The following is a 22,243-nucleotide window of genomic DNA, read 5'->3' as shown; positions in this document are numbered from 1 at the left end:
GGGGTTGTTTGGGGAAGGAGACCAGACAGCGAGGTCATTGGTCTCATCGGATTAGGAAAGGACGGGGAAGGAAGTCGGCCGTGCCCTTTGAAAGGAACCATCTCGGCATTTGCCTGGAGCGATTTAGGGAAATCACTACCTGGTCGGAACAAAAGGAATTAGACCAGATCCAGAAATAGTACGAGCCATCAAAGATAGCTCAAAACCGAAAATTGGGAAACAGTTATGATCTTTTTTCGGTTTATCTGGATTCTATCGAAACGTCCAACCAATGAAAGAACCAAGATATTATCATTGTCAAGACAATGAGCGAAGTGGATATGGGATGAAGGAGCGTCAGAAGCATTTAATAATATTAAAGAAGCGTTAGTCAATGCACCTATCTTAAAACACCCAGCAATGAATGATCAATGTAGGAAAAGACAGACTGTTACTTCTCGTAAAGAAGCCACGATAAGTTGCAGACAGGCATTCTGGCCAGAGATGACGGAGTTGGTGGCCATGTGTGCATGACGTGTGCTTGCCTGTGTGTATGATAGGTGTGTGTTTCTCCTTTGCTGAAGAAGGCTGTGGCCGAAAGCTTTATGTAAGTGTATTAATTATGTCTGTCTACAGCTTAACGTGTCTTCTCTACGGTAAATAGCAATCTGTCTTTTCCTACACTGTTGATATTCCTACCTGGAGTTTCCAGCAATGAATGGAGGTATTAAGTTAGCAACAGATGATTTTGAGTATAGTATTACCTGTGAATTGTTTCAAGGACAGTGGAATTCAACATTAAGAGGTCATAGGACAGTAGCTTTCTCTGGTAGGAGTCTCAACGGACATGAGCTAAGCTACACAGTGACAGAGAAGGTATTGTCAGCAACTGTATGAAGCATACCAAAATTTCAAATACTCATTTGGGGATGTAAGATCATAATATGAATGGACCACATGCGTTGGGTCTTATATCTTATCTTATATAAATAAATTACATAAAGTTCAGAGAATATAGTACCATATGTATTGTCACGACTACCGTTAGGCATAAATGACAAATGTACTGGCGGACCAGAAGTTCTCTTTTCAATTAATTTTTGGAATATGATCTACACTAATGATGGAGTGGGGAGACTGGCATTGTGAATAAAACAACGTGTAAAAACCGATGAATATTTTTGTACTAAGCGAGAAGGATGTGAACAGGCAACATTATTAGAAGACAAAGCTTTGTGTTCTATAGGTGAGAATGCACAGTTTAGAAGATTACAAGTTGATAAATCATAGTGGAGGGTATTCTTTCCACAAACTGTAGAGAGTGACCTCATATTGTTTATACGTAAAGGCTGTAGGCACTTTGGGATGTAAAAGTGTATCAAAAATCCGAGTAAATTCTACTATTTTCAGAATTTAGGTAGAAAGATAACAAAAATATCAAGAACATGTGTGGTATACCTCACAGAAAATAACATTTATGTCTCACACACAGTGTATGGTATCCTCTAGTTCCAAAGGCACTATATGATACAGCAGTTGCATGTCTTTTGGTCAGTTAGCGATAGTAGGGTAGAACTGACATACATTTTTATCTTGGTGGAATGCTGGTGCAAATACGTAAAGTTATATACAATTCGGCAAGCTACGACACTTCTGTAATAAACTGCTTGACAGAATATTTTGTGGATGTAGGAAAACCATGGAGGATGTAAACGTGTAGTTGGTTACAGGATTATCAGTAGCAGTTTCAAAGAATTCTTAGCATGGGAAGGAGATAGACACATTTTCATACTGAAGTAACGCCCAAAATCAAATCCATGTGAAGGAGTCTTAAAAGATATTCGACATTTATGCGGGACGTATTGTTCTCATGGACATACTAGTTGGACGCAGATGATCCCTGAGTTTAAAGTAATCTTGTATGAGCTCCCAAATATGTTAACAGAACTAAGCCGGCCGGTGTGGCCGAGCGGTTGTAGGCGGTTCAGTCTGGAACCGCGCGACCGCTACGGTCGCAGGTTCGAATGTATTTGTAAATTAAATTTTATTATCTTTGTTCTTATGTATTTGTAAATTAAAAACAAATAGATAACAACAAAAAATAAACCATTTTGAAATAAGTCTGCCAACTAAGATAATAAAAAAAAGACCTAGACAAAATCACACAGTGACCCAGAGACAATCCCAGAGTGACCCAGAGAGCATCCTAGAGTGCCCCTGACAGCTAAAACACTAAGAACAATCACTTCTCGGCTATTGACAAGATCAATGTGTAGTATTGTTTATTATAGATCGGACATGGATGTGTGTGATGTCCTTAGTTTAGTTAGGTTTAAGTAGTTCTAAGTTTAGGGGACTGATGACCTTAGATGTTAAGTCCCATAGTGCTCAGAGCCATTTGAACAGAACTATCCCCTGTAGAAGTCATGAATAAGAACTTTATTAATGAGCGATTATTATTAAAACTATTTGAATGGCCTACTTTAAGAAAGATTGAGTCAAAAGAAGTACATAAGATAGTAGGTGATAAACTACATGCACAGTTAGAATTACGAATAAGGAAATATAATGAGGGAGAGAATTCTGTGAGAGCTCGAACTTAAAGAACGAAATGCGTAAGTTTTTTCCTAGATGTAATGGACCTTTTAGGATAGTGGGGATGCCAGATTCTAAAGCAGTATTTTTGGTGCATCCAAAAAAGGTCAAGAAAAAGGACTTTCAAATATTGATACATTAAAGAAATTCATAATCCCAAGAGAACCTGGTCCTCTGTAGAGGAACTGTATTTTCTGCGACAACTGCTACACGTTATCAAGTGCAGCAGTAGCAATAAACACATAATGAATGTATAATTGCCTACAGAGCAAAGGAATAAATCGTATAAAACATTAAGCACAAAAATACAAATTACATAACGGAATAGACTGTGTAATTTCGTAAATACGTAGATATGCTTCATATGATAGTAGGCGATTGGCAGTGAGGTTAAGACGCCCGACTACAACTGACTGATGACTAATGTGTGAGTGCCATAGCTGTTCAGATTATCGATGGGGGTGCGTTAAAATCAGTCACCAGGGCCTGTGTGAGTGAAACCGTGACAAGTCGGTTCTGTAGGGCATGCCGACCACTCTTTGTCCTCCGACGTCACGGTGAAGTATTCTTCAGGCAGGGGACGGTGGGGTAGTGGGTGTGAAGGGAATCAGTCTCTGGGGTCTATCGTCTTTCTTTCTGTGATCTTCACACGCCCTTTCTTTTTATTTCTCTTTCTTTCTCCTTCTACAGGAGTACCAACAATATCCTCCGTCTTAACACACTTATAACGTACTTATAATGCACGGACATGGACAGATGGCACAGACAGTTAAAATTAATTCAGTCGTACTTATAGGCACATGTTAGGAACGTCACATTTTCAGCAGGGAAGTTGAAGAGCGGTAGGCACGACTCAGGCTAAGGATATTATGACGTCTTAACATGTTAATACAGGAGGTAAGGTAGTAAGACAGAAGCAAGAGTACGGGACAAGTCTTGGTGCTGGGCTAGTAAGATGAATGTGTCACAACTACATGCGAGTCAGGAACGTTGCAGTAAACATGTGTTAGAGTAAAACAAAACAGTCCTTGAAAATAAGAAGAAACAAATGGTTCAATACGAATGATTTTAGAATATCTAGGTAACAACGCAGTAGAAATTAGAAAGAGTATAAAAAAGCTAATGTGTTTCATAGCCTGGTAAGTCCACAGTGCAAACGAGAAACTTCAACATTGGTAACAATGCAGAGGAGAGGTCAGAAACTGCACATACTATCACACATTTTTTTAGTTGAAGTTTATCCGGATCTATTGGGAGTCAAGAAATAACGGACAGCCAGTCTAATCTGTGGTCAGGTGTATCCAGGGAAAGAATGACCTGAACCAGTTTTATAAGGAATAGATATTGAAGGGTGGTGGTGGTGGTGGTGGTGGTGGTTAGAGTTTAACGTCCCGTCGACAATGAGGTCATTAGAGACGGAGCTCATGCTCGGGTTAGGGAAGGATTGGGAAGGAAATCGGCCGTGCCCTTTCAAAGGAACCATCCCGGTATTTGCCTGAAGCGATTTAGGGAAATCACGGAAAACCTAAATCAGGATGGCTGGAGACGGGATTGAACCGTCGTCCTCCCGAATGCGAATCCAGTGTGTATTGAAGGGACACTTGCGTCACAGATATAAGTATGTACCCAGTGTCTGTCCAGAAGATTATATGAGAGTAAATCGATTATGAAAGAATGAAACTGTAAAATAACAGAAATAAAATTTAAAGAATTATTCTCGAAAATAATTGAAGCATAAGGATGTAAGTGGGCAAGATTGATTTTATTGTATCATTGCGCTTCTGCGAATGTTGCATGAAGGCAAAAATGAGATTTGAAGACAGGAGAATTAGAGTAAATGGTAATGTAAACATGTAACTCCTTATGGTAACTAAAAGGCTGGAAAGTTGTGCAACAGAAAAATTGAGGGAACTATGTTGTTAAAAAGCAGTTACAGGAAATTAGCCATTACCAATACATAAAAAAGAGCCCAAACAGTCATGGAAAATGTTTCTCATTTGTTTTTACGACTAGGAACATATTTTCAAGCGAAGTGATCTGCTGTCTCAAGACTTTTCTTTTAAAGCCGTTCACTAAACTGTGGCTATATTGTGTTTAAAACAATGTTCACTGAGACGTAGAGTGTGATGTACGGTGAAAGGATAAATATGATCCATGGACAGCATGCGTCGTGATGAATTAGCATAAATTATGAAACAATAACTATCATACATTAACAAAAGAGATTAACACTTGTATCTGATGCACTGAGGGATTAGAAATGGAAAAATTGTTAACTGAAAATATCTGAATGTGCGTAGATTGTTGTGGAAGGAATGGCAATAACGCTTTGTGTTAAGTCGCTCTTGATGGGGACGTGATGGTAATTTATGGAAAGTCAAAGTTATTCAGTTCTGTGATTAGTTGCCGGCCGGAGTGGACGATCGGTTCTAGGCGCTACAGTCTGGAACCGGGCGATCGCTACGGTCGCAGGTTCGAATCCTGCCTCGAGCATGGATGTGTGTGATGTCCTTAGGTTAGTTGGGTTCAAGCACTTCTAAGTTCTAGGGGACTGATGGCCTCAGATGTTTAGTCCCATAGTGCTCAGAGCCATTTGAACCGTTTTTTGTGATTAGTTATTTATATTATTCTACACGAGACCTTTATTCTTATCCCGGGGATCTGTGGAGGTACATGTTGGTGTTCAAGGTAGCAACAGGTCCCAATTCCTTTCCACTGTGCCGATGCAAGATGATCGTGCAGAATCCTTAATTTTTATGAAGATGGTATCTGTTCTTTTGAACATGTCCGAAAGAATAAATATCATCTTCATGTAGTTAAAGGCTAACTGGCCATTGATCTTCTTTTGTGTGCGGATGCACACGTATTGCCCGAACTATTGCGGGTCTCGGTAAGATTGTCTGCCGCGACTAATGAGTGTAATGGACAGGGGCACTACGACTGTAGTGTGTGGACATTGAGTTGGGAATGTGGGTCTCACGGGGAGCGTGCAAGGGATAAATCCCTGCAGTCGCACGATCGTCTGTGCCCTCGGTGGCTCAGACAAATAGAGCGTTTGCCATGTAGGCAGGAGATCCCGGGTTCGAGTCCCGGTCGGGGCACACATTTTCAACTGTCCCCGTTGATGTATACCAACGCCTGTCGACAGCGTAGGGTCTTTATTTAATTATCATTTCATTCTAGAGCGCTGCATGGTCACCGATGGTTTCTGTTCTTTCGGACATGTCCCAAAGAACAGATACCATCTTCATATAAATTAAGGATTCTCCACGATCATCTTGCATAGGCGCAGTGGAAAGGAAGAGCGCGTACTGTGCGCGAATTTTTTATTTATGAGCAGACACGAAACGCAGTTGTAAGCACATTACAGGCCCAAGGCGTGACGAAGAGCGAGCGTTTTACTGGTGGAGAGGAGCCATCTACACATTGATTTTACGACTTTGGGCGCCAGGGACGCCAAAGAAGGAGAAATCGGGACAACAATGGCTGTTGTTCAGAAAAGAAAAACAAAATAAGATTACATGCAATTACTTAATTGATTCATTACTTTCTTGTTGACTTTGGGATACTAACGATCTGCCTGTCGACGAGCTTGATTATTGAGAGCTTAGACGTGCATGTGTTAGCTGGTATGTTGAAAATGTTGTGGGGACTGTTACGTACAGAAGGATTTCGGTAAGAAGTGACTGAGTGATGTTGTAGCTAGTGGGTTGCGAACATAATCTTCCATTATCACAGCGCTTTCTCACAGATAGTAAAGTTCGACGCACTTGGAAGTGACACTGCATAGCAGGACGACAACTTCGAGCGACGATGCGAGAACGGAAACAGAAGATTTAAAGGTTAAAGTAATTACGAACAAATTACTGAAAGAGACATTCACGGAATTGATACTCTGGTTAATACCAACAGCAACATTTCAGCAGGTTCTGAGAAAACATTCACGGTCTAATAAACGGTTCAAATATACTGGGTGAGTCAGAAGGAAAGGCGAGGAGTGATAGTATTAGTGATTCTGAACAAGAAACATCACACAAACATATGTCCTGTCCTTAACAGTTCCTGAGGAAACTAATGAAAACAATGGGGAACAGGAGTAACGCAGGTACTAGTAAATGAAGCACTGTGATCTAATGCTTCCTTTACTTGTGTACATTTCCTCAAAAAAATATGTTCAGAAAGTCCACCATCAACTTCAACGTATTTTGCCAGCTGCTGTGGTGCTGATCAGAGCTCTTTCACATGTTCGTTTACTTGAGCACACTCATGTAAAATATGGGCAGAAAGCTCCTCCTTTTTGTTCAGTTTGCACTTGTGGAATTCCCTCTTAAGCAAACCCCACAAACTGTAATAGAATGGAGTCAGATCGGGTGACCTCGGTGGCCAAGAAATGGCTCCACATTCATCGATCCAGTAACCAGAATACGTTTCTGTGAGATACTGTGCCACTGGCACAAGTGAAGTGTGCATTGAAATGGACAGTAAAGACAACACCATATAGCCTAATGTGGCTTAGGTTATATTTGTATGTGAGTGCTAGTGAAGAAGGACGTGCAAATGGCACTTGTGATTTTCAAACAGTTAATCATCAGATCCCCTCCCCCCTCCACTCCCTCCCTCCCCCCCCCCCTCCATGAAACATGGACATAGCCTCAGAGATACAGGTAGCTGTACCGTAGGTGCTGCAACCACAACAGAGAGTATCTGTTGAGACGCCAGACAAACGTGTGGTTCCTGAAGAGGGGCAGCAGTCTTTTCAGTAGTTGCAGGGGCAACAGTCAGGATTACTGATTGAGCTGGCATTGTAACATCAACCAAAACAGCATTGTTATTCTGGTACTGCGAACAGCTGAAAGCAAGGGAAGCTATTGTCGTAATTTTTCCCGATGGCCATGCAGCTTTACTGTACGGTTAAATGATGATGAAGTCCTCTTCTGCAAAATACTTCAGCGGTAAAATAGGCCCCCAATTGGATATCCGAGCGGGAACTATTCAGGACGACGTTGTTATCATGAGAAACAAATAGGTATCGGAGCGTGGAATCTCAGATCCCTTAATCGGACAGGTAGGTTAGGAAATTTAAAAAGGGAAATGGACAGGTTAAAGTTAGATATAGTGGGAATTAGTGATTTTCGGTGGCCGAAGGAACAAGACTTCTGGTCAGGTGAATACAGAGTTATAAATACAAAATCAAATAGGGGTAATGCAGGAGTAGGTTTAATAATTAATAAAAAAAATAGGAACGCGAATAAGCTACTACGAACAGCATACTGAACGCATTATTGTAGCCAAGATAGACACGAAGCCCACGCCTACCACAATAGTACAGGTTTATACATTAACTAGCTCCGCAGATGATGAAGAGATTGAAGAAATGTATGATGTGATCAAAGAAACTATTCAGAGAGTTGAAGAAGACGAAAATTTAATAGTCATGGGGAACTCTAATTCGATAGTAGGAAAAGGAATAGATGGAATCGTAGTAGATGAATATGGACTGAGGGGTAACAAATGAAAGAGAAAGCCGCCTGCTAGAATTTTGCACACAGCATAATTTAATCATCACTAACGCTTGGTTTAAATAGCATGAAGGAAGGTTGTGTACATGAAAGAGACCTGAGACACCAGAAGGTTTCAGATTGATTACATAATGGTAAGACAGAAATTTCGGAATCAGGTTTTAAACTGTAAGACATTTATAGAGGCAGATATGGACTCTGACCAAAATTTATTGGTTATGAACTATAGATTAAAACTGAAGAAACTGCAAAAAGGTAGGAATTTAAGGAGATGGAACCTGGATAAAAAGAAAGAACCAGAGGTTATAGAGAGTTTCAGAGGGAGCATTAGAGAACGATTGACAAGGACAGGGCAAAGGAATACAGTAGAAGAAGAATGATTAGCTTTGAGAGATGAAATAGTGAAGGCAGTAGAGGATCAAGTAGGTAAAAAGACAAGAACTAGCAAAAATCCTTGCGTAACACAAGAGATATCGAACTTAATTGACGAAAGGAGTAAATATAAAAATGCAGTAAATCAAGCAGGGCAAAAGAAATACAAACGTTTCAAAAATGAAATCGACAGGAAATGCAAAATGGTCAAGCAGAAATGGCTAGAGGACAAAAGTAAGGAAGTATATGTCGCTAAGGGTAAAATAGATGCTATGGATGTCAAGAACTCAGACAGAAAACCAATCCTAGGTAAATAAGGGAAAGCAGAAAGGTGAAAGGAGTATATTGACCGGTCTATACAAGGACGATGTAATTGAGGGCAATATTATGGAAATGGAAGAGGACGTAGATAAAGACGAGATGGGAGATATGATAAGGCATGATGAATTTGACAGAGCACTGAAAGACGTAAGTTGAAACAAGGCCCCCGGAGTAGACAACATTCTGTTACAACTTCTCATAGCCTTGGGAGAGCCAGCCATGACAAAACTCTTCCATCTGGTGAGCGAAATATATGAGACAGGCGAAATGCCCTCAACTTTCAAAAAGAATACAATTCCAATTCCAAGGAAAATAGATGCTGTCAGGTGTAAAAATTACCGAACTATCAGTTTAATACGCCGCTGTTGCAAAATACTGACACGAATTCCTTACAGACGAATGGAAAAACTGGTAGAGGCTGACCTCGGAGAAGACCAGTTTGGAATCCATAGAAATATAGGAACACGTGTGGCAATACTGACCCTACGACTTATCTTAGAAGATAAAGGAAAGGCAAACTTACGTTTATAGCATTTTTAGACTTAGAGAAAGCTTTTGACAATGTTGACTGGAACACTGTCTTTCAAATTCTGAAGGTGGCAGGGGTAAAATACAGGGAGCGAAAGGCTATTTACAATTTGTACAGAAACCAGATGCCAGTTATAAGAGTCGAGGGGCACGAAAGGGAAGCAGTGGTTCAGAAGGGAGTGAGACAGGGTTGTAGCCTATCCCGATGTGATTCAATCTGCATATTGGGCAAGCAGCAAAGGAAAAAAAGAAATATTTGGAATAGGGATTAAAATCCATGAAGAAGAAATAAAAACATTGAGGTTCGCTGATGACATTGTAATTCTGTTAGAGACAGCAAAGGACTTGGAAGAACAGTTGAACGGAATGGACAGTGTCTTGAAAGGAGGATATAAGATAAACATCAACAAAAGCAAAACGAGGATAATGAAATGTAGTCGAGATATCTCGGGTGATGCTGAGGAAATTAGATTAGGAAATGAGACACTTAAAGTAGTAAAGGAATTTTGCTATTTGGGGAGCAAAATAGCTGATGATGGTCGAAGTAGAGAGGATGTAAAATGTAGACTGGCGATGGCAAGGAAATCGTTAGTGAAGAAGAGAAATTGTTAACATCGAGTATAGATTTAAGTGTCAGGAAGTCTTTGCTGAAAGTATTTGTATAGAGTGTAGCCATGTATGGGAGTGAAACATGAACGATAAAAAGTGAATACAAGAGAATAGAAGCTTTTGAAATGTGGTGCTACACAAGAATACTGAAGATTAGTTGGGTAGAGCACGTATCTAATGAGAAGATACTGAACAGAATTGGGGAGAAGAGGAATCTGTTGCATAGCTTGACCAGAAGAAGGGAAAGACTGGTAGGACACGTTCTGCTGGATCATGGGATCACCAACTTAGTATTGGAGGGAAGCGTGGAGTGTAAAAATCGTAGAGGGAGACCAAGAGATGAATAGACTAAGCAGATTCAGGATGTAGGATGAAGACCACAACAGCAACAATATGGTTAGGAATAGGGAGCATCTTCTTCTGAAATTTTTTGTTCAGAATCACCAATACCATGACCCTCAAAGCATGTACCTTCCCTCCTGACTCACCTTGTATTTTAACGATCATAGATATGTATTCCAAATTCGCGTGGACGCTTTCCGTGAAGAAAAAATTGGGATGGATGTTGCGCAGGTTCTTGAGCAATTTCTGCACACTTTTACCAATCAGTGTCCTGACAACCTGCATTCTGATCAAGGAGGTGAATTTTACAATAAGTATTTCAAGTTAGTAATGGATCGACACAGAATAAACCACTATTCGACACTCTCCCACATGAAAACGAGTATTGTGGAGCATCTGAACAGCAGTATGGGATCCGTACCAGATAGGGTTGATAGAAGAGATAGAGAAGATCCAACGGAGAGCAGCGCTCTTCGTTACAGGATCATTTAGTAATCGCGAAAGCGTTACGGAAATGATAGATAAACTCCAGTGGAAGACTCTGCAAGAGAGACGCTTTTGTAGAAGTTTCGAGAACATACCTTCACCGTGGAGTCAAGCAGTATATTGATCCCTCCTACGTATATCTCGCGAAGAGACCGTGATGATAAAATCAGAGAGATTAGAGCCCACACAGAGGCATACCGTCAATCCTTCTTTCCACGAACAATAAGAGACTGGAATAGAAGGGAGAACCGATAGAGGTACTCAAGGTACCCTCCGCCACACGCCGTCAGGTGGCTTGCCGAGTATGGCTGTAGATGTAGAAACACTAAAATCCACATGTGGATGCAATTCAGTCTTCGTGATTCATACAAATAATGGCTTTGCATTCTTCCGCAAATTATTGGGAACTATAATCGAATCGAATATCATGCAATGAAGATGAGGCATATCAGTGTACATGCCAATGAACTTCTAAATACAGCACACAGTCATATTAAGATGGTGATTCCACACAAGCAGAAGTTCACCCTAGGTGATATGGTGCACTTTTCGAACTACAACACTGCATTTGATAAGTCTTACCTTCCTAACTGGTAGATGGTTATATCTACTACGTACAAAGTACAGACGACAAACCCGAGAACTTAGGCCCACTTCAGAACTTCTTCTGTAATTCCTGTGTAAGACTCCCCTGAATTTCTTCACCAACACTGTCCTTTAAGATGTGTTCCTTGTAGAGCATATTGTAAGGCGTCACGGGAACAGGGCTTTAGTGAATCCACTTGGCTTTCCAGCATCACAAAACGTGCACATGATTTGCTATATAACAGGGTATGCAAACCTTAGCCAGTGCAGTAGCGTACCATCAGTGCTAGAAATCACATCAATAAAGGAGGTGGTGTATACTCAATGAACTGCCAGTTGAACATATTCATCGACACAGTTTCTATTGACTTGGAACGAAACTGATTTTCAGCATACATTAAATAATGATCCTTGCAGACCTCGTCAAATAAGTTAGTCCCCTTAACATCGTAAGCCAGATGCTTTTTCAATGTTTCGCAGAACATCATGCTGCAGATCGAATTTTGGCTGACAAAGCCAAGTTAATATAGCAAAGAAGGGATATAGGCATAGGACAAGATATTGTGGCTTTTCGCAGTTGATAAAGCAAGGGTACCAAACTTCAATTGGTACCCTTTTGTCAATTTCTGTGGTTTTTACACCGTTGTGTAGACTTTCCTCAGTTTTCAAGGCGAATTTTGTGCGCCGACCAAATGCATTTCGATAGGGAAGGTGTTCTGAATGCTCGAAATAGCCACATCTGGGATCAAGGAAACCTCAAAGCCACGTGTAAACGAAGATTTCAGCACACCTTCGGTATCAGTATCTGAGCGGGTATCTGTGATTGCCGTATGTTTAGGCTGTACATCCTTCCACCCCAACCCGCGGGTGCCACATGCTTGATATTCCTGCAGAAAATGCTGCCGGAGTTTTTGAAAGGTGTGCCATAGGACATTCGGCACGAAACGTGGTTCCAGCATGGCGCGGCAGTACATTTTGCAATTCGCATCCGAAACCATCTGAACGTAGTCTACGGGGACAGGTGGATCGGTCGAGGTGGACCACATGCTTAGGCATCAGGATCCCCACTTTTAACCCCTTTGGACCCTTTGTTATGTGGCCACATGAAGAGTCTTTTTTACGAGACCCCTGTTCAGTCGGAAGAAAGGAAGATTGGGTTGAACGTCCGTTCGACATCGAGAACATTAGAGACAGAGCACAAAGAGCGGAGGGAGATGGGCCGTGCCATTTCAAAAAAACCATCCGGTTATGTGCGTGGAGCGATTTAGGGAAATCATGGAAAATTCAAATCAGGATGGTCGGACGCGGATTTTAACCGTCAACGTACCGAATGCGAGTCCAGTGTGCTAACCACTGCGTCACCTCTGTCCAGTCTCACGGATCAAGGCTGTGGTAAAAGTGATTCACCATACACCAACGCATATTAGACAGAGTTTACGCAAACGTTTTGTGCAGATACACTGTTTGCACCGAACTTGTTGGTCCTCATATCGAACAACTGTTGTAATATCACAGTAAATAGGAGTAAAATCTATGCGTCTCGTTTTCCGTGTAACATGGAAACGAACTGTTTCCAGACATGGGCTCCTATGATCTACTAAGTCCCATCCACAACCTCCAGAACTGTATCATAAGTTTTCAAATATCCTGCAGAAATATTTTTAAAATTCTCAATATACTTTGTTGCTTCCCATCACGTTTAACTTTCATCAAATGATTTTTTGCGAACCCTAGTCATTTCAATTTGTAGAGGAGAGCCAGTGAACTTGCAACTATGGTTGGTTGGTTGGTTTGGGGAAGACCAGACAGCGTGGTCATCGGTCTCATCGGATTAGGGAGGGATGGGAAAGGAAGTCGGCCGTGCCCTTTCAGAGGAACCATCCTGGCATTTGCCTGGAGTGATTTAGGGAAATCACAGAAAACCTAAATCAGGATGGCCGGACGCGGGATTGAACCGTCGTCCTTCCGAATGCGAGTCCAGTGTCTAACCACTGCGCCACCTCGATCGGTGCAACTATGAAGTTAATGTTCGGGTACAACCATATGCAGAAAGAAATAGGGAACTTCCCACTACCAAGAAACATTGCTGCTTTATAATGACGGACGTCGACATGTGCCAGCACATACCGCAGTTCACTGTACATGACGTGGCGGACGCAACTTCTCACCGATTTTAGCGACAGACTGCCCCATTGTATTCGAATACTGAGCCAGTGGATAACGACTGTCTCTATTCCTCTGCACGCGGCCTAATCACGTTTATCTTACTTTAATGATCCTGCGTGACATATACGATTGTGACAATAGAATGACTGCGCAGTCCCCGTGTAATACGGGTACTCTAAATGTACCCAACAGGGTTCCCGAGAAATACGTTCCCCTTGTTCCAAGAATACCTTTTTAAGCCCCCGAACTTCTGTCTTTGACTTCCATATGGGTTATACTGGTCTGCTGCTATCCTACCCGCATATCTGTGTATTCGTTAGATGTTTGTTGTCATGTTGTTATGGCAACGTGTTAACGACCTTGAACGCTGGAGCCATAGGTTAATAAGGAAAGTACTCGTTTAACAGAGTCACTGTACTTTCCCGGAGCCTTCAAACAAATCTAAGTCCTCAGTCCCCTTTCCTAATACTGATTTTGCTTGGTCGTCCCATTCTGCATAGTTTCTTAACGTTTTGACTAAATACTCATACAATGTGACTTGGTCCAGATGTGTATCTCTAATCTTGTAATAGGACACTATTTCTTTCTGTATGTTTTAGCCATTATATTTCACACACTTTAAAAAGAGCGACGATTCTTTACACGACGTCGAAATTTTGTCCAAGTCTTTCTGCATTTTCTCAGGACAATCCAACGACAATACTTTCCAGCAGACAACAGCGTCACCACTTAACAGTTTCACACCATATCTAATTGTACCACGAGAAGATACACCAAATTACATTAATTTTGAAGACAGAATGTTCTGTGACACTCTGAAATAATTTTGAACTGTAATATCTTTTACAGTGTTTCTTAGCATGGCGCTGAATTATATACTACATCTTTTTCATCAACAGCTAGACGAAAAGGCAACAGGAAAATAAAATATCATGCAACGTCTACGCCACTTTCTGTGAACAGACATGCACTACTCCATTCCTGAAAGAAAATACATAAGCTTTGTTTACTAACACGCAGCAAATGAAAATTTCATTACATACCGTACATTTTCTTATCTATATGTGACGGGACTCTCGCGATAATATGACAGTTTCTCAGTTACTTGACACTTAGCTAATTACTGTGTCTATACAGCTGGTGTGTGAACATAGACTGTCAGTACGAACAGCGAGGCGGTTTTAAATTAGTGTTTCAATGCGAGTGCATCCCATCAATTTGATGCGCTTTTTTATGAAGTAATGGCTGTAAATACTACGGCACTCTCGTCTCTTGTGGCTGATAACACAGTTTTAGAGGCATGAAAGCGATTATATACGTGCAAGTGCAGAAAAGAGAACACTAGTAACAAAGCGTTAGCATACTTAATATTTTATCTGTGCTGTTGAAGGTAATTACATTCGCAACTGGCAGTTCTGATGCGTGACATTTGTCAACGAAATTTATTCTAATGAAAGTCGTCTTATTCTCACAAGCAGTCATGTCGTGCTTCAATATTCTTTAAACATTTTCCGTACAGGACGGTTACCGACATTTCCTGTTATGCAGAAACTCCAAGGAATATTTTTAGCGCTTCGAAAATACAAGAATTCTCTCCAGGCATACAAACCAAATTCGAATGACATTGAGATAAGTGATAGTATCATTTTGTAAACATTAAACGTATTCTTTCAGATAGTGACACATTAATGTCACTGTTACTTCCAAACCCAATTTTATTTCTTCTAGAATGCCAAATGTGACGAGAAAGATTCTGCATCGGCTTGAAAACGCGTTTTAGTGCTCGAAACTTCGACGGAGGTAATCTGTAAACGGAGTTTCGTAAATAAACCCGAAGATTCTATAAGACTACTCATACGTGACATATTAGTAGAACTGTCTTACATATTCCAACACCAAACACACGAAAGAACAAAAGGCCAATCAGCTCTTTGCTATAAATGACACGTAGACAGGCGTAAGTAAGTTACGTACCGTAGCATGCACACACTTCCTACAATGTTTTCACTTACCCAGCACCCCATTCCACAAGAACGAGAGCGACAACAAACGAAAAACGCTCTTCGCCATTTTCCTACCCACGCTTCTTCAGTCCATATTCACCGGGAAGGCACGTACTATGGTCTGCTACGGGACAGCAAGTTGTGTTTATGGTGGTCCAGCGCCCAGCATCCACGAAAGATGGCGCTACAATCAATAGACCGTGTGCAGCTACTGCAGAGCCATCTTTCGGTCGCTTCCCATACCACGTACTCCACAGGTGCCGCGTCACGCCTCAACACGGCTGCTCTAGGCACCGGAACTACATTATTCCCGAACACATGATAACACATTTTATTTCCACAAAATTTTCATTTCCATTCGTTACAGTCTTCAAAACAATATTTTAATTTCGTATTATTTATTGTATGCACCGCAGTAAAAGCCTGATTGATATGTTTTGCGTGCTTTGACAATGTTAACGGTTCTACAAGAGTTTCATTTATGGATTGTCAACTGTTCGGAAGTGTATGCCTAGTCCAATAAAGCTTCTTATACCCATTCTACAGAAAGAGTGATTGAGGATCAGTTTGGTTTTCGGAAAAGTAAGGGCACTAGAAAGACAGTTCTGATGTTGCGATTGATAATGGTGCAGGGTTTTCAAAATTTTGAGAAATCTAGCAGAAAGCTATAGGGAAAGACGTATTCGCTGATGATGAGAATGAAACTGAAGAGAATGGCAGGACGCGTTGAATGGAATGAACAGTCCAATGAGCACAGAATGTGGATCAAAGAGAAGCGAAGGTAATCAGAAGAAGCAGAAATGACACTAGAGATACACTTAACAACAAGACTGGTAAGAAACTATGCTATCTTGGAAGCAAAATAACGCATGACTCACGAAGAAACGAGGAAAACAAGGATATTAGCGCAGGCAAAGATAGCATCCTGGCCAAGAGAAGGCTACTAGTATGACGGATAGGCCTTAATTTGAGAAAGAAATTTCTGCGAACGCACGTTTGGACCACAGCATTGGATGGCAGCGTATCACGGACCGTGGAATGATCATAAAGAGAATCTCGTTGTTTTAAAGGAAGTGCTGTAGAAGGATTTTGAAAATTAGGTAGTCTGATAAGATGATTAGTGAGGAGCTTTTCCTGAGAATCGCCAAAGGAAGCAGTACAGTCATGAAGAAGGGACATGATGACAGGATATTTGTTGAAGGGAATAGCTACCATGGTACTAGAGAGAGCTATAGAGGGTAAAAACAGGACACAGCTTGGAGTACATCCAACAAATAATTGAGGGTATTAGTTGCAAGTGATACTCTGAAATGAAGGGGCTGGCACTAGAAACGAATTCGTGGAGTGCCGTAACGAATGAGTCAGAAGACCACAGATTCAAAATAAAAAAAAAGAAATAACAATAATATCAGTTTATGTTTGCGCCGTCAAACAAACTACACTCCAGTTAGAAAAATTGAAGTTCGTAAAAAGAAAAATAAACTTTCTAATTGTCATGTCTTTTCACAAATCTCTAATATTACTTTCAAACAATGGAATATCCAGGATGGAACCTAACAATATTATACACAATCAAAAAAATTTTTGCAGCAACTCAGTTCCGAGAGTTCCGGAACCTCTACAGAAAATTGGAATAGAGATCAACATAAACATCACTCCATCCTTTTTATTGCTCATGAGAACCACACATTGCATGTTGTACCACCATACAGCGAGATATTCAGAGGTAGTGGTCCAGACTGCTGTACACACAGGTACCTCTAACACCCGGTAGCACGTCCTCCTGCATTGATGCATGCCTGTTTTCGTCGTGGCATACTATCCACAAGTTCATCAAGGCACTGTTGGTCCAGATTATCCCACTCCTCAACGGCAATTCGGCGTAGATCCCTCAGAGTGATTGGTGGATCACGTCGTCCACAAACAGCCCTTTTCAGTCTATCCCAGGGACGTTCGATAGGGTTCATGTCTGGAGAACATGCTGGCCACTCTAGTCGAGCGATGTTGTTATCCTGGAGGAAGTCATTCACAAGCTGTGCACGATAGGGGCGTCCATGAAGACGAATGCCTCGCCAATATGCTGCCTATATGGTTGCACTATCGGTCGGAGGATGGCACTCACGTATCGTACAGCCGTTACGACGCCTTCCATGACCACCAGCGGCGTACATCGGCCCCACATAATCACCACAAAACAGCAGGGAACCTCCACCTTGCTGCACTCGCTGTACAGGGTGTCTAAGGCGTTCAGCCTGATCAGGTTGCCTCCAAACGTCTACAAAGATTGTCTGGTTGAAGGCATATGCGACACTCATAGGTGAAGAGAACGTGATGCCAATCCTGAGCGGTCCATTCGGCATGTTGTTGGGCCCATCCGTACCGCGCTGCATGTTGTCGTGGTTGCAAAGATGGACCTCGCCATGGACGTCGGGAGTGAAGTTGGGCATCATGCAGCCTATAGCGAACAGTTTGAGTCGTAACACGACGTCATGTGGTTACACGAAAAGCATTATTCAGCATGGTGGCGTTGCCGTCAGGGTTCCTCCGACCCATAATCCATAGGTAACCGTCATCCACAGCAGTAGTAACCCTTTGGGCGGCTTGAGTGAGGCGTGTCATCGACAGTTCCTGTCTCTCTGTACCTCCTCCATGTCCGAACAACATCGCTTTGGTTCATTCCGAGACGCCTGGACATTTCCCTTGTTGAGAGCCCTTCCTGACACAAAGTAACAACGCGGACAAGATCGAAGGGCGGTATATACCGTCTGGGCGTGGTTGAACTACAAACAACACGAGCCATGTACCTCCTTCCTGGTGGAATGACTGAAATTGATCGGCTGTCGTAACCTCTCCGTCTAATAGACGCTGCTCATGCATGGTTTTTATATCTTTGGGCGGGTTTAGTGACAGTTATGAACAGTCAAAGGGGCTGTGTCTGTGATACAATATCCACAGTCAACGTCTTGCGTCACGAACTGATGTGATGCAAACCTTTTTTGAAGTGTGTAAAAAGGATAGTTGCTACTCACCATACAGTTCGAGTTGCGGATAGGCACAACAAAAAGACCGTCACAAAATAAGCTAGCCTTTCAGTTATTCAGCCGTCGTCACTAAATTATCAGTGACATATCGACGGACCAAGTGATTGCCAGAAGCCCTACATCGCATGTGTCGATGCACGCAAATCTTGAAGTGGAAACGCTGGCTTATGGAAACAGTATAAGCTGTCTATCACAGCCAGTTATGTTCACCGTGTATAGTATTAAAGCAACAGGCGGTATCTATTCTGTATCGGAGAGAGACTACCATGTGCCAGCTTTCTTACGTGACAGTTACCTATAAGATATCAATCTGGAAACAGCAACAAGGAAAGACTTTCAGTTGGTGTTCATTGGTACATTGTTGTCGTGTAACAGATTTCTGCTGTTACTTCTAATTACAACGACGTCTCTCTAGAGCATCGCTGGAAATCTGAGTACAACGGTGGTCACCGGACGGTGCCAGTTTCCCACAGAGCTAAAACGTCTCCAGAATCTGAAAAGTAATGTTTCTCAGTAATCTGAAAACGTTAAATTACAATGTCAAACTACTGGTTGATGGCTTGTTACTTAGTGCGATGCAATTCACTCACTATCGGACAGATACATAGAAGAAGTCAATTGCAATGATAGATTTGGCGTAAATTATTTCTTCCGGTAAATAAATACTAAATGTTAGTGTAATACGGTTTGAATTAAAGGAGCTCTATCGCATCCCACAAAATATTTGTATAACTATAGGGAGATAAAATAATTCTAGTATTTTAACTAATTAGCTCCTGTACAACATATTATTATAAAAGAATACAATTATGTTTATACCCGAACAGTGCATTTGTACGGGTGATAAACACATATGAATAGGTAAAACAGTATTTGAAGACAAACAAGCTTTCTTTTGACTTTAAATCTACGAAAATTTCAGGTCTTGTGCAAAATACACTGAAGCGCCAAAGAAACTGGTATAGGCAAGCATATTCAAATACACAGATAAGTAAATAGACAGAAGATGGCGCTGCAGTCGGCAGCGTTTGTGTAAGACAGCGAGTGTCTGGAGCAGCTGTTAGATCGGTTACTGCTGCTACAATGGCAGGTTATCAAGATTTGAGTGAGTTTGAACGTGGTGTTATAGTTGGCGTACGAGCATCTCCGTGGAAGCAATGAAGTGGGTATTTTTTCGTATAACTATTTCACGAGTGTACCGCAAATACTAGTATAAGGAATCCGGAAAAAAATCAAATCTGCGACATCGCTCTGGCTGGGAAAAATCCTGCAAGGACGGGACCAACAACGACTGAAGAGAATCTTTCAACGTGACAAAAGAGTAACTCTTCCGCAAATTGCTGCAGATTTCAGTGCTGGGCCATTAACAAGTGTCAGCGTGCGAACCATTCAACGAAACATCATCGGTACTGGCTTTCAGAACCGAAGGCTCAATCTTGTACCCTTGATAACGGCACGACATACGGCCGAAGTGGCCGCGCAGTTCTGGCGCTGCAGTCTGGAACCGCGAGACCGCTACGGTCGCAGGTTCGAATCCTGCCTCGGACATGGATGTGTGTGATGTCCTTAGGTTAGTTAGGTTTAACTAGTTCTAAGTTCTAAGGGTCTAATGACCTCAGCAGTTGAGTCCCATAGTGCTCAGAGCCATTTGAACCATTTTTGAACGGCACGACATAAGGCTTTATGCCTCGCTTGGACTTGTCAACACCGACATTGGACTGTTGATGACTGTAAACACGTTGCCTAGCCGGACAAGTCTCGCTTCAAATGGTGTCGAGCGGATGGAGGTGCACGGGTATGGAGACAATGTCATGAATCCATGGACCCTGCATGTCGGTAGGGGACTGTTCAAGCTGGTGGAGGCTCTGTAATGGTTTGGGGCGTGTACAGTTGGAGTGATATGGGACCCCTGATATGTCTAGAAACGACTCTGACAGGTGACACATACGTAAGCATCCTGTCTGATCACTTACATCCACTCATGTCCATCGTGCATTCCAATGGACTTGGGTAGTTCCAACAAGCGACACCCCACACGTCGAGTATTGCTACAGAGTGCTCCATGGATACTCCTCTGACTTTAAATACTTCCGCTGGCCACCAAACTCCCCAGGCATGAACATTTTGGGCATATCAGATATGCCCTGCAACGTGCTGTTCAGAACAGGTCTCCACCTCCTCGTATTCTTACGGACTTGTGGACAGCCCGGCAGAATTCGTAGTGCCAATTCCCTCCAGCACTACCTCAGACATTAGTCGAGTCCGTGCCACGTCGTGTTGCCACACTTCTGCTTGCTCGCTGGGACCCTGCACGATATTAGGCAGGTGTACCAGTTCCTTTGGTTCTTCAGTGTAAATGTGCTGTAACTGAATGAGATGAAATGGATCCGCAACATGAGTGCTTTTCCCTTAAGATATTGGCTCCGATATAAGAGGTGAACAGCTATCGTGAACGCTGGCGATACACACGTAGGTAACGAAAAATGAATGTCCTAAAGCTTTGCCTCCACAGGTGTGAGCCTTGGTTAACGCGTTACAGAGACTGTTCGCTTCACTGGCTGAATCCGAGCTCAACAGACATAGTTTCGGAGGTTGACCGGCGATATTTTCTATTTTGATGTAAGAACCCTCGGTCAACGGTGACTCGTTACAGAGTAAAACGTAATTATGATTTATTCGGTTTTTAGTCCATGATTGTATCTATGGAAATACCAACAAAAGTGCTGAAATACCAAAACGTACTCCACAGTTGCAAAAGTTTAGTCTCGCTGTGGCGAGAGCTATACAAAGCGTCGTTGTGCTGCTGTTCCATTGCATTCACTGTAACCGTACACGCGGTGCATACCAGCAGACTTATCCAGGCTGCTGTGTATCACCGTAATCGTGTTAGTCAATCACAATATTATTGCACCTGGGAGAGAATGCGCTCCTGTCGGCTGATCGTTAGCTCTTGTCACGGTATTTGACGAGGATACTCTGAACGTTAGACAGTTTACGCAACGTTAGCGCGTGTTCCCGATAGCGGCCGTAGGAAGCAGAGTGCAATAACATCGTGGTCAGGCAATGCAACTAACGTTATATTTGAACTGGAGGTGGAGAGGAGAGGAAAGAAAAGAAAAGGGAGGCGATCACTGCTGTCAGATGCATCGGGACATTACGCGGAATCACCGGCGACGGGATTCGAACCCAGGATCTCCTGTTTACTAGTGTTGAGTAGTACTTAAGATAGGTAAAGAAATTAGTGAAATCAGTGTGAAGTGAAGTAGAAATTATAAAATAAATGAAAAACTTAGTTTAGTTTAGAAGAATTACACACTGGCAAATAGCGGGCAGAGCAGCAGTGAAGTCAGCATGTCAGGAGAAGCCATCGCCCTCCCCACATAAGCGGGAGCCCGACCGGCTCACGTGTTTCTCAATTGTCACATGTGATCAAAAGCCCTCGCCTACATTCCAAGAGCCAATGACCGACATTAAGAAGATTCTTCGAGAAGCTTTTCAACGTGACAGAAGAGGTAATGACCGTGAAGTCGTTCACCTCCAGTGAACTGAAGTGAATAAATAAGGAGACGCAGTGGGCCCGAGAGGAGTAGTTTTCAGTTCACTTTCGGTGCTGAAGACCGTCATGCAGGAAGAGACTACATCGCACACAGAAGCACCAAGTCCGCCGCTGTAATGGAATAGCAAGCAGCAATCTCGC

The 22,243-nt window shown here is 42.2% G+C and overlaps 1 protein-coding gene across 1 annotated transcript in view; it reads right to left on the bottom strand.

Moving 5' to 3' along the window:
* LOC126412670 (acetylcholine receptor subunit beta-like 2) overlaps nt 1-15,653 on the bottom strand; it is a 311,004-nt gene extending 295,351 nt beyond the window's left edge. Inside the window, exon 1 of the mRNA XM_050082373.1 lies at nt 15,515-15,653. Within this exon, the coding sequence (XP_049938330.1) occupies nt 15,515-15,526 (12 nt within the window). The 5' untranslated portion in view covers nt 15,527-15,653. The remainder of the gene's footprint in view (nt 1-15,514) is intronic.
* Between the last annotated feature and the right edge of the window lie 6,590 nt (nt 15,654-22,243).

Source organism: Schistocerca serialis, chromosome 7, assembly GCF_023864345.2.
Source record: "Schistocerca serialis cubense isolate TAMUIC-IGC-003099 chromosome 7, iqSchSeri2.2, whole genome shotgun sequence".
Taxonomy (NCBI): Eukaryota; Metazoa; Arthropoda; class Insecta; order Orthoptera; family Acrididae; genus Schistocerca; species Schistocerca serialis.
Note: the sequence above shows the minus strand (reverse complement) of the source record. Positions and strands in the feature narration are given on the sequence as shown.